At 45.4% G+C, this 13712-nt stretch overlaps 1 protein-coding gene and 1 long non-coding RNA gene across 3 annotated transcripts in view; both read right to left on the bottom strand.

Moving 5' to 3' along the window:
* Positions 1–13499, bottom strand: part of JUP (junction plakoglobin) — a 59036-nt gene extending 45537 nt beyond the window's left edge. The window contains exon 1 of one of the 2 annotated variants that reach the window (XM_083581942.1): positions 13233–13499. In XM_083581942.1, coding sequence (XP_083438068.1) covers positions 13233–13387 — 155 coding nt within the window. In that variant the 5' untranslated portion in view covers positions 13388–13499. Of the gene's footprint in view, positions 1–13043; positions 13149–13232 lie in introns of those variants that run through there. The other variant, XM_083581943.1, reaches the window with a different exon arrangement.
* Positions 4406–12740, bottom strand: LOC310747502. The gene is made up of 2 exons (XR_014540930.1): positions 7266–12740; positions 4406–6963 (listed from the first exon to the last, which is right to left on the bottom strand). It is a non-coding gene; the product is annotated as an uncharacterized lncRNA (long non-coding RNA).
* Positions 13500–13712: the final 213 nt, after the last annotated feature.

Here is a 13712-nt window from a genome sequence, read left to right as displayed (position 1 = left end):
TGGTGGAAGAACAGAGACTCTAACTTTCCTGCAGCAAACAGGGCACTGAGCCAAGGGGAAACAAAACTGAGATGATCCATCACAGAGAAGATCCATTGAGGGCACCAATTTTGGCCTAGCACAGGGCGCCATATAACGAAAGACTGTGAAAGTCTGTCCCTGGAAATGCTCACCCAACAAAGCTTGGTTCAACCAATTGAGGCTTGCAATCCTAGAGGTTTGGGGGTTTCGCCGGGGGGAGAGACATTAGGGCAGTAAATATCTAGTCAAAAAGAATAAAGAAAAGCTGCCCAAGTGTGGTATTCTTTCCTCATGAAGGCAGCTGTCCAGATTCGAAGACACACAGAACCTTGCTATAACATTGTGCCTGTGAGCCTCACGCAGAATTCTGCCCCACAACTGAAGTAAAGTAATACCGTATTTTTCGTCCCATAGGACGCTCCATCCCACAGGACGCACCTAGTTTTTTTGGGGGGAAATAAAAGAAATTTTTTTTTCCTTTATTTCCCCCCAAAAAGCAGGTCGGAGAAACCGAACCAGGTCGAGGAACAGCGAGATGGTGGCGCTGCGCCTCCCTGCTGTCCCCCGAGCTTGTGGGGCTGGCTGATGTCTGCCCGGCGCAAGGGGCGCTCTGCTTCAGGGTGCCCCGCGCACCGGGCGGCAGGCTGCTATCCGCAGCGTGGGAAGTCCTGTGGGGAACTCCTGCAGGGCTCCCCACACTGCGGATGTCTGTCCGGCGTGAGGGGCACTCTGCTTCAGGGCGCCTTGCCCGCCGGGCGGCAGGCTGCTATCCGCAGCGTAGGGAGCCCTGCGGGAGGTCCCGCAGGGCTGCCTAGGCTGCGGATGTGTTCCCAAAGCGCCGGGCACCCTGAAAGCAGAGCGCCCGACGCTCCGGGAAGCAGGCTGCTATCCGTAGCCTAGACATCCCTGCAGGACCTCCCGCAGGGCTGCCTAGGCTGCGGATGTCTTCCTGAAGCCTGGAGAGCGAGAGGGGTCGGTGCGCACCGACCCCTCTCGCTCTCCAAGCTTCAGCGAAAGCCTGCATTCGCCCCATAGGACGCACCCAGATTTCCCCTTCATTTTTGGAGGGGGGAAAGTGCGTCCTATAGGGCGAAAAATACGGTATATAGTATGCTGCTTAGCTTCAGAGGAAGCCCCACTTAATCATTAAAGGGGCCTGGCTCCCAAACACAAGTGTGCATACAGGGTTGTAGTCTTTAGTTCAAACTTACTCACAGAATCCTTAAGTTGCAATGGCCTCTCTGGGTTATTCATACAGCCTATTGAGTTCTTTTCTAGTTTAAACCATTTCTTTATACAAGCCTTTCCCTGCTGAAAATCACAACAACACACAGCAAACAATGACAGAGAATATGCACAGAACCTCTTGGATGGGCTGGGTGGAATTTACCCTGATGAATTAAGGGAAAGCCTGGAGCTTGCAGGTGCTTGCAAGATGGTCTGATGAGAAGCAAAGCCACATTGCACAAAGTACCGAGTTAAGACTTCTGCATGCCACAGAAATCAGACCACAACTGGCTATATTTGTCTATATAAAGGAAGGGAGGAAGGAGTCCTGGGAGTGATTACATATCCAGGTTCCTTACCAAATTTACGCACACTAACAAGCTATTTAACCAACCACTTCAGGAATAGGAAAAATCCAAACAAATCTCTATCAGAAATTAAAGGGTTTGCTGGAAAGCCAGAGATGCCACCACCATTCAAACTCTGTGTGAAATATACTAGGTACTGGAGACAGACAGTTCACCTGCCCTGCACCCTTTTCTTCCTGTAGAGAAGACTGTCCTAAATGAAATACTGGGGCTATCCCAGGTCTCTCTAGATATGCTTTCTAGAGAAGCAGTCACACACATTTTCGATAAGAGAATGGGGCCTACTCCGATAATGTTCACACATAAACCAACAGTTTAAGAGCAGAAATAACCGCTCATTTTAAAAATAAGTTTGCATTCCTGTTCCCTCTCCCTTGAATTCCTTTAAGAGAAAAAGGACAGTTCAGGAGTGAAAGTGCAGTGGGAATCGGAAACTGAAGCAACTCTTCATGTAAGCATGGGCCCAGCTGGGCTCTGCTCCCCCACCTTGGCCTTCTGCAGGCAGCTTCTGCTACCACATCATAGGTGAGCAAAAAGAAAGAGGTGTTTCGACCATCAAAATAAGTGCAGTTGACAGGCTCCGATCACTCCTGCAGCCTGTGTGCTGCACATGTGATGCAACGCAGAGACAGCATGACAGTTGAGAGAACACCGATCACTGCGTGAGGCCACTGAAGCAGCATCAGGGTTTCTGGGACTGTTGCACATCATCTCAAGCATGAATGTGAACCAAAGGGCTAAGAAAACTTACAGCGGGGAGCAACGTATTAAGTCGCAAACAGTATGGTCCTGTGGGTCTAAGATGCAAGACATACCTCCAGCAGTCCAGTCATCGTGACACAACATGACTTTGAAATGAGTCACATGACCTCCATGCCCAGAACTTGCTTCATAACTCTTGGGGAGGACACTTATCTTGTGCAACCAAAACACCTAAATTTAAGCCCCCAATAGGAGAGGAAGTCAAGGGAAATTCTGAGCTCAAATTCAATATGTTAATACTCATTTGCACTCAACTTACTTAAATGAACTGGGTATTTGTAGAAGAAAGGCATGGTAGGAAACTTGGAAAATGGAGGAGAGGTGGAGAGGAAAATTCAATCATGATGAGAAGCCATCTGATGCACAGACAACCACTTGGATGCCAGTACACACACAAACAGCATCAATAAATAGACCCCACATGCAAAGTGCACATTAGAACATTTGAAAGCAACCACTCCATGAGTCAAGCAAGCCAAGTCAATCCAAAAGACACAGGGAAGACAAAGCTGCTAGCCAGTCTGGACACTGGAGGAATCCAAATATTGCAACTATGCAAAGTCGATCGGTAGCTTATACAGTGGCAAGAAAATTATGTGAGGCAGCCATTTCCTTCCGGGGGCATAAAATGGCCAATGGAAATCCAGCCCTAGTCTCAACAGCCATGAAGACTATAAGCCTGCTTCCAAAAAATGCTTTCTAGACACAGAACCGAAAGCAAACAAAACACTGTGTCCTCTCTTTAACTACATGTCCACACACCTCCAAACAAAATACAGAGCTATATATAGAACCTTTGACTTTACTGAGTCTGGCAGCATAACAGGAAGTGAACCCTATATACAAGGAAAAACAGCACCCTAACCGCAAATGAAATTAAGGTTTGGCTTTCCAAACAACCTGCTGGTATCAGAGAAGACTGTACTGAACAGCCTTAATAAACTGCAGTTGTTCTGACAGGCAGTTTCTGAAAGCCTCCCAACGTTGACAGAAACCATTTGAATGCCACTTGTTTCTTTGGGTTCGTTTGCACCGTGTGGCTAGACAAGACAGTGAAGGTGCATCCCTAGAGACCAATCTGAGCAGACTTGGTACCGTTTATGATCCTTAGCAAGGATTGTCCCAACAGTCAGCAACAAGCTGCCAAAGGCTTGGCGGGAGAAGGAGCTTATTTGGAGCCAAGCCACTAAAAATGTACACAGTCCCAAAGTAGATGGCCAAGGATTTCAGCAATTTACTCGCTCGCTACACATTTATAAAGATATCGTATTCCCTTCTACCATCCAGATCAAAGCAACCAAACATTGGGGGGGGGGGACAATTCAACAAAATTAAAGACTAGGACACAGCTAAAGTTTCTCCCACATTGCTATGTAATACACTTGCCTACATTGTGATGTGATTGTATTACATGGGCTACTGCAGCGCCTGCCCACTTTGCACAGAACACCTGCCCACCATTTATTATGCAAGTGCATCTATCCATCACATGGCTGAGTAGGTGAAGCTACAATAATGCAGTCTCAGCTTTTCGCTGTTCCCCAAATGTATTCTGCTTCCCCCGCCCCTGAACTGGGAATGCGGTGGGCAAAATAAAAGGCTTGTTCCTGTATTAAGAGCTCTTCAAAGGAAGCTCCCTGTTGCCGCCCCTCTTCTGGCAACAGAAGTGGAGCTGGGTTTTTGCCCTCCCGCCCCTGAAGCCAGGGTTGGCCTGGCTTAATAAGACGACAATATTGTACAAACATAACTTTTATATGCACTGCTAAACAAAACAAAACAAAACATTGTGTGATTCACTTTATTGAGATATTAGCTTTACTGCGGTGGTCTGGGACCAAACGTGCAATATCTCTAAGGTATGCTTGTAAATGTAATTCCATATACGCAGCACTGAATACAACCCTAAAAATAAATACCATACACCTTCGGGCACCAGGCAAAAACATTCCTCTTTAACCAGGCCTTTGGCTGATTGGCATCTGATGCCCTTTTAAATGTCTTGTGGAAAGAGACCTTACTGGGTTGTCTTTGTTAATGTTTTTATTATGCATTTTGTGGTTTTTATATTGTAATTTTATGTTGTGAGATCTATGGATGAAGGACAGTACGCAAATTTAATAAATAAAAACATCATCATCTTCATCATCCATTCATCAGGTCTAGCCATGATCCCTGAAACCATTTCATCAGGCCATGACTAAGAAAGTGCACTGCTATATAACAGTATTATTATTATTATTATTTTTTGCATACCATTTGGCCCCACCATTGTATCTTTAGCATTAACTATTTTATGGATTCACACATGCAAAGATCCACTGAGTGGTAATGGAAGCTAGAAACAAAACCTATTTTCCTATTGAAAAAGTTTGTCATGCTTTTAGGGAATGAACTTGGGAACAGGGAAGGTGCAGTATTCTCCAGAACAGTTATTTTCAGATACTTTAACAACCCTTCCACTGCGGTTCCTCCAATGACCCTGGGGGGAGTATAGTAGCCTACAGGGCAGCATTGAATTGATTTGCATGGCAATGCAAGAAGAATGAGAAATGATACACACAAAGACACAAACACATCCAGCAGGCCAATCGCTGTCATGATTACATGTTTCTTCAAAATCCGAACCTTCTATCAGATCAGTAGCTGACCCCCACCCCCATATTAAAACATTTCATATGCGAGAAAACCCAATTCAAATACATTAAAAATATCAACACGTGAAGTCTAGACTTTGACATTCTGAGTCCAATGGTTTAAATAATTTAAGATTGTGATCTTAACCTGCTCGGATTTTTCATGGCCTCCATTTTCCTAATCTGATGCAGAGACAGCAGAGATACACATTTCTTATTACAAACCCACAGCCTTAGGAACAAAAGTGGTCTGTAAACCTAGAATACATTAGCCTACAATTAAGGAAGATGTGCCAGACAGTTTGTAACTGGTATTCCTCTTAAATGTTCACATGATATCCTTTTCAGCAATAGCCTTTAACCATGGACACACCCATAACATGGACTGCTGAGACAATAGACCATAAAAAATCTATTGTTCAGAAGTGGCTGCCGTGCATGTTTCTATGATGCCCAGATGTTTTCTGGGCTTCAAAACATCTTTCCTGGAAGACGCTTGCTGCTGCTGCAATTAAGATGAGTTTGCCCCTCAAATAAAGAATCATTCCTTTCTGACCCTTTGCTTGCTAGGAAATCAATCACCTATTGAAACTGTCAAAACTATCACCAGAGTAAAAAAGTATTATTGTGCTCCCTAGAAAACTAAAAGCAGCCAAGTTAATTTAAGACAAATTTGCAGGGAAATGGATTTCTCATGACATTGTCTGGAAGCTTTCCAAACTGAGGAATTACAGGGTCCACATTTCCAGAGACAGCTTAATTGAGTCTTCTGTGCTTTTTACAGCCTACTTTGATAAACATCAGCAAAGTACGAGATGGGCAGAAAGCTTTCATTGCCTCCATTGTTAGACCCATCTATTCATTTACGAATCACAGGTTTTAATATATGTTTTAAAACAAGGGAGATGCTCTTTCCATCCTAATCCCAAAAAGGGTGTTTAGCACTGATGCCATGGCTCTAAATACTCTACAGGCATCTCTCAATTTAGGAATTGTACTAATGTTTGCCAAAGAAACAAAACTGGTGTGTCAATTTGGAGAAAGGGCTTAACTTTAGTCAATATCCTCTCCAAAGAGATACCTGTAGCAATTAATGCAAGTTAAATACATAAGGCTAACAAAACATTAACCTTTACCGAGCTGTTAGCCGGATGTCAAGGAGACATTTATGTCTCTCCCATTCAGTTATCAGAGAGCAGCAGAGACAGCTCTTGAATCCGAATGGCACAAACTCTCATTAGGGCCAACACCTGCAAGGTTAATTCACGTCACACACATTTCCCACTTTTGATAAATGCATGCTGTGCACACAAACTGGAAGCTGCAATTGGCAACAGCTCCTGAGCTCCTTATCTACTGCATGATTACAGACATGAGGTTCTCCATCAAATATTGCCGTGTTTACCTGTTTACTAGTCTGCCCCATAAGGTGACAAATGGCTCTTAAGGGTTAAAAAGGTTGTAACCAGTCCCAGCAACATTACGCCCCCCCCCCCAAATATGGTAACATAGTATTTCTGATCTAACACATTTCATTCCAAAAGAGAAGCCAGGGCAAAGTCTTAACAGAAAGTGAAACCAAATTACTGGAGACAACTCTGAAATGCTGACCACCTCATCTGCCTCAATGAATCTATTTTATGTGTTACAGGTAGCCCAGCTCTACAGTTTTATGGTGTGTGTCTCAAGGTCTTTGTCATGATACCCAATTCCAATGTACGTACCCCATAAAATCTTGGGTATTGGTCTTTTGCAAAGGAAACAGCAAAAAATTCCTGAAAGTGCTCACCATTCAGGAAGGTAGAAAGAGAACATGATTCATGTGACAGCATAAGGAATTCTATCTTAATTAAGAGACAGAATGGCTATACTGAATAAAACAATTAAAGTTACCATGAGTATAACCATTCACAAAATTAGCTGCAACACTTAGGAAAGGCTATCCTGACATTCTGCTTATCAACTCTGAAATACTATGTAATGATTCCACATATGTTTGCCATGTTGTTCATGCACTGACTTGGAAATTTATGTGTTTCCATTCAAGATGCTCAACTCGCTAGGCATTACCACTGCCAGTTTTTAACCTTACCACAGAGCTGTCCCTTACAAGCTGTTTGTTCTAGCTGTGCATTTCCTTGATCAAACCTATAATGCATCTATGATTTTAGACAGAGAAGCAAACACGCATGTGTCACTGCAGTTGCGAAAACTTCAGGTGAACCAATTTTACTGCTGTGATTCCAATGCAAACAGTACAGCATAACATCTGGCATAGCTTCCAAATAGCATCAACTATCATTTTAAGAATTTTGCTAGGATGCTTCAGGTACATAGTTCCCTGTCCCTACAGACTACTATGCCGGATGACCCAGCTAACTCACCGATGAAGAACCTGAAAGCTGAAGCAATTAGGACAAATTCCTAGCATCTCCCAAGTGTTTTGGAAGAACATAAAGAATGTTATATGACGCTCATTTTCCCCTCCAAGGCAGAAATCAGGTATGACTTGTTCTAGGAGGGCCACACCTTGGGAAACAAAGCACTTGAACTCAAACCTATATGATTTCCATGTCATCCAGCGCATGTAAGTCACCCTGATCAGTTTAAAGGCCAAGCCAGGTACACTTTCATAGCCTTCTCAGGAAAGCGCAAAATGTGGTCTCCACATGTTTTAAGCATAGTTTAACTGATTGGCCATTATTTATTTCCATTAAATGTGCACACAGGCCGAGCATTTCTGGTATAAACTGCTCACAGGAATGAAGTCACACAACTACGTTACCATGAGCATAATGTTCAATGGGCAGGAGCAATCCTAATCCTAGCTGCGCACCAGCAGAGTGTGGTAGGGTGGCATGGCCATCACCACATCCAGAGTCTTGCCACACATGCCATAGTCTGTGCTATGCCATCTTGGAGCAGCCATAGCAATTGGACCTGATGCCCTCAAATGATGGCAGCTGAGTCCGAAGCCAGCTCAGCTCCTACTCAAATGTCCCATTTGAGGGCTCTGAAAAGCCACCAGTGGTACTTCTGTCCACCCTTTTGGAAGACACAATGGGGAGCTCCAGGGGAGTGATGCCAGTATCAATCCACAGGCAAAGGCTGGTGGAGCTGTTTTGACCTGGGCAGAGGGAGACCACCACAACCAAGTCCTCACTTGTGCGGCAGTTCAGTTTGGATTGCAGACTTAGCCCAGCTAACTAGACCATTTCTACCCACTTTGGGCTGTTTTCTGGTGGCAAATGAGAAGCACAAGGAGGCATGTCCACCAATACAAAAAGTACTTAACTAATACATTCTTAAAATACAGAAATCTTTATCTGAACAAGCCGCATCAGTATAATTGACTTAATCTCTGAATGTGGGGTTGTTGTTTTTTTGCATAAATGTTCAAAATGAAAGACTTAAAGGACAAACATTCTTCAGGATTCCCAGTTATGATGAGCCCAATAATACAAACCATAATAACCACATTGAGGTCCTCGGAAAGGAAGCTGGTCCACTGATGTGTGTGTGTGTTTTAAATGGAGCAAGTTGTATTTGCAGTAAAAGCAGTCATATTATGTCCAGATACCCCCACATTTTCAGTACAATCATCGTTTAGCAAACTTAAGACTTCATCTTCCAGCATTACCCTAATGTAGGAAGCATTCAAGCTAAAAACATAGTTATATGGCACTACAGAAAACATTAAGCGGGGAAGCAGGGGGACAGTGGGAATAACTTACATGACCTTTCGGCCACATCCTAAAGTTTTTGAGAGCCATAGCTGTAAAGACCATTACAAAAATCTATATGCAGAACTTAAATGCTGGCAAAGACTCTTGCATACTGGTTTGTCTTGATCTTGGGAGTCAAATTTAAGACCTGCTTGGCTCTTTGAGGAGGCACATAGTAGCACTTGCACATACATGCCTGCATTCATTTTATTAAAGTGATCTTCCATGTAGATTGGATCTCTCTCTCTCTCTCTGGCACCTTATTATGAGCAGCTTTTCCTTTCCCAGGCAACTCCCAGTCTTATCCTTTCATCTGTGCTGCAAGCCTGATTAATTAAGCGAATCATTTGGCTAATGCAATTAGAACACCCTTCGCCTCACCCTCTGCCAGGACTAAAAGGCAGCAGAATATAAAAGAATCCCCAACTAAAATTCAGCAGTTTCCTTCAGGCTGAGGACATCTAAAAACTTTACATGTCCAAGGAAATTGGGGTGGGTTTGGGGGGGGGGAGAGAGAACACAACTTTCCAAATGTCAGAGCATCAGGAAAGTTTAAAACAAATATCACCAGAAGATGTGTGCACACTGCCAGAGCTCAAAAGCAAGCTTCTTGTTGGCTTATGAATGCGGGCATTCAGATAGCAATCAGAATCCAAGAACCACATTATAGGCTCCTCTGCTCCAATCTCCCAGGGAGCCATGTACAAAGCAAGAGAGGCGGTGTCTAGAGAAGCACACTTAGCCATCATTGCGGCAACACATATCGCAACAACTCCAGTATGGAACACCCTGAGATTTCAAATTCCAAGCCCTTATAGTTGTAGGGGGGAAATGCTACAAGCACACTTCCTTGGAAGGGTGCCAGATTTTAGCAGAATATACGTAAGAACTACATATCTAAAAACCAGGTGATTAGAAATACAAAAGTCGGGGGTGTTATGGTGTAGTACTGGTGCCACTATCATTGCTGTTAATCATCTGTGGAGCACTTATGGGTTAAGTGAGGACAACAAGAAAAAAAATGTAACAACCCCATTTTTTGATTACAGAACTGAGAGGACATGCAGCTGGTCCAGAGGTACTGGATAACTTCAAAGCAGAGGTGAAATGTGAACCTTCATCTCCCAGGTACTAACAAACTACATCCTATTCACAGGATCATATCAGCTTCAGGAATTCTAGTCCAGCTCCCTGTATCCAAGCCCAACCTGCATAAGAAGAATTCAAAGATGGCTTACAAAACCAAAGTTCACACAAATCTGGTTAGGGTGTCATAATTATTTTTTTCCGTCCCTAGAACATGGGGTCTCTCTTTAATGCACAATACCAGCTCCTTGCACACTGAAAGTAATATATAATCTTCCTAGCATGCACAGTTAAGTACAGCTGCTTATTCCAAGGTCATACAGAAGCTCCACCACAAACCCACGAAAATGAAATCTTAGCTGCAAGTGCCCACTTCCTTTTCTCTAATCACAAGAGTGTCATTCCTGTTTGCTCATACACACAATCTGTCCATTATATAAGTTGGTAAGAAGACAGCTGAGTATGAGTGGGGGGAAATGGAAGAGACAGGATACGCAAACAAGAGAGGCTCCTCAGTGGCTTCTTGGTTTCCAGTTTCCCTCTACCAGAACACCGCCCAGCTTCTTGTGAAACACACCAAGGTTCCCACATGACTCACTCAGCATACAGACAAAGCAGCAAAATGTCTGGCATTCTGGGTCTTTTAAAACAATAATAGCACAGCTACGTCAGAAAGCAAACATGTCAAGACACTAATGGTTTAAGCAATAGGCCTAGAAATAGGCAACATTCCTTCAGCTACAGAAGGTTTTCTTTTTTAACAGAGTGCCCAAGAAACGATGGGCACGGGGAGAGTCAGGTTCACGCACGAATATACCTCCTCCTGTAACTAATAGCAATTCCACAGCTACAGTGAAGTCCATTTTTCTCTTTCCAAACTTGCCTGAGAGAGAAGCACAATGATTACACACCAGCACCATACATAGCAGCCCCTCCCAGTTGGGAATTCTGACAGCTAATAAAGTAGATTTCTTCATCTCACTGAGATTCTCACACAATTTTGTGATCTCTTCACTAGTCTCTTAAATAACACAGTTTTCCAAAGCGCCCAGTGCTGGGAACATTTGTTTAAGGGTGCCAATTTTGGTAAAAATCCAGTTTCCCCTTTCCAACAACCCTGTATAACGTAACTTTAGCTTTGTTCCACATTAAGGGGAATCTAGGTAATTTGTAAGGAGAGCTCCTAGTTCTGGAACCTGAGACATTACTTATATCCATATTAATGCAGAAACAGTTGATATTCAAATCAAAACAGTTAATTGCAGAGCACATTTAGAGGCATTCTAAGAGGCCCTTCAAAGATCATCAAAATTACTTCCTGAAAGTCATCAGGAATCAATTGACATATTGTTGGTCTCTCCACAGTAAGCTAAGGTTTATATCACACTGAGATTTGGTGAGGTAGGGAAGAGCCTTTGGAAGGAGGAGAGGGTTTTCACATCTCTGTACCTACTTGCCGTTAAAAGGAAGAATAATCTGATTATTTTGTTCTGACCAGGACAATTATGAAAGGCATTTTTGCTGATTTCTGTGAGCAGTTCCACAGCTTAAAGAAACAGACACTCAGTTATCCCAAATAATCCTGAAATCCCAATGGCCATCATATTAACTCCTTTAATTACTTTATAGGGAATGAGGATATAAAATTGCTTCTTTCTTCAAAAGAATTATATTAAAATGGCTGAGGGATGGTGAGTAATTTGCTTCTGGGACAACACTGATCAAAGGGCGTGTCTGGGAGAGGCATTACGAAACTGCAACATACAACAGGGGAATACATGACACAAACTCCACAAATGCTCTTTAAAATCATAAATGTGAAAAGTACCAAGGAGACTGCCACTCCTTATTTGCATAGGAATATTGTTAAGTCACACATTACTTTTAACGGTACACACTTTTCAGCTGGACACAGGCAGGTGGTATAGACAAGCTTCACTCCCTTCACCACCAAACAGAATGCTACCGAACTGTCACATATAGAGACATGGACTATTTACGCCTTGACTTTCAATCCAGTGCAAGACACAAAAACCCACAATTCTAGGAAAGCAGATTCTTGCAAAATTCCAAGTAGAAGACACAACCCCAACTTTCCTATAAAATTCATGCAACTTGCCACAAACATGATCTTTCCTCATCCCATGTAAACAAGCATATTTGCTTTCACTCATACTGCCAGCGTTCCTCATTATTCTGGAGACAAAAACCCATGACACTTCCAAGGGCACCAACCCCCAAACAGAAACAAGCACAACTCCAAACTAAAGGATCTTTTTGTGATTCCCTGTCCCAATTTGTTTAGCCATCTACTGCCTTCCCTTTCCCACCAGACGAAACTCCCTGAATCCACAAATCTGTAATGGTTTGCCCTTCTCAACTTCAGGAAACACTTCCCGCAGTGGACCCCCACATCCCTAGCCATAACAGAGATCCTCCCTGTCAGCCTTTCTCTCCAGTCCTTGAATCTCTCCCCCACTGACCCATAACCCCAGCCTAGGACTCAAGGACGATCCCTTCCCCATCCCTCAAATATGCTTTGCAGCCCCCATGGGCTCGCTGCTATTTCCAGATGCCTGTCTCCTACTGATCTGTTCCCGAACTAGTCCACCTCACAATCTTGTGCGCTGCACCCCCCCCGTGTCCTCACACTGCATGAACCCCCCACCATCCGACCCCCGCCTTCAGACCCACTTTGGATCCAGGCAGTTGCACCCAACAGCCCCATAACCCCTGCAAGTGCAAAACCGCCCAGCACAGCCCCTTTAGACCAACAGGGGGCCATGAAGGCAGCCCCTCCCTATCCAGCTCGCCCCCTTCTAATCCAAAAAGGGGGGCTCTACAAAAAACAACCCCACAGATGCAGTCCCCATAACGGTGACCCCCCACTCCTCCTCAGAAAGCACACGCCTTAGATGCCCTTAAGGCGCTAACGCTTTCTTGCCTGTCCCCCAGCCCCACAATACGACCCCCACCCGCCCCCGGGACCTTTTCGCCCACCCACGCCAGGGCACTCCCAGTCCTCGCAAAGACCCTTCTGTGACTCACAGGAGGCTGGCTCCCTTGCTCCCACCCGAAAAAGCACCACAAGGCTTAACCTTTGCCCGCCAGCCTTGCTCCTGGGAGGGAGAGATAAGTTTCGGGTCATGGGCTCCACTCACACACCCCGACCCCAAATCCCTCCGCACTGACTCCAATGCAAGTCCCTCCTCGGTTCTTACTTTGCAGTTGTAGTTTCCTCCCTAGCAACTCCCCTCTAACCTGAAGAGGAAACCCACCCGCTTCCCCCGCCAAGGGCCGCCGCCTCCCGCCAGCGTCTCCTCAGGAGCCCACCTAGGGCGCCCCCCCCCCACTTCCCTCCAGGGACCCTCGGCCCACGCGCACCCCCCCCTACCCCTCCGACGACCCACCTGCCGGCCCCGTCGCCACCGCCCTGCTCGCCTCTCGCTCCGCTCCACCCCGCGCCGAGTGACTCGCTCCAACGAACAATAGGGGTGAACAGAGACCTTGCCGGAGCCCAGCCCTGATCCCCATGGACACAGGCCACGCCCCCCGAGACCCTCATTGGCCGCTGCGCTGGCGAGGCGGGGGGGAGGAGAGGCCTCCTCTCCCGCCCGCCACGCCCTGGGCTCGGTGTTTTAACGCCTTGATTGGAGGCGAAGGATAGGTGGCGAAGGCACGCGGGGGAGGGGGGGGAAAGGGTGGAGTCTGGAAGGGCGGGCGCGCGGAGCCGCCAGGTGTGGGCGGGGCCAGGCGAGAAGGGGGCGGGGTTAAGTAACTGTCGGCGGAGGCATGGGGATTTTGTGAGGCGAAACGGGGCGGGGGGGAGGCTTCAATTTTCAGCCGTTGGAGGAGTATTTGGGGGGGGGGCGCTTTAAAAGTCGTATTGT

The sequence above is a fragment of the Podarcis filfolensis genome (assembly GCF_964270895.1).
Source record: "Podarcis filfolensis genome assembly, chromosome: 13".
In the NCBI taxonomy this organism is placed as follows: domain Eukaryota; kingdom Metazoa; phylum Chordata; class Lepidosauria; order Squamata; family Lacertidae; genus Podarcis; species Podarcis filfolensis.
This window is presented reverse-complemented; position numbering and strand designations above follow the sequence as displayed.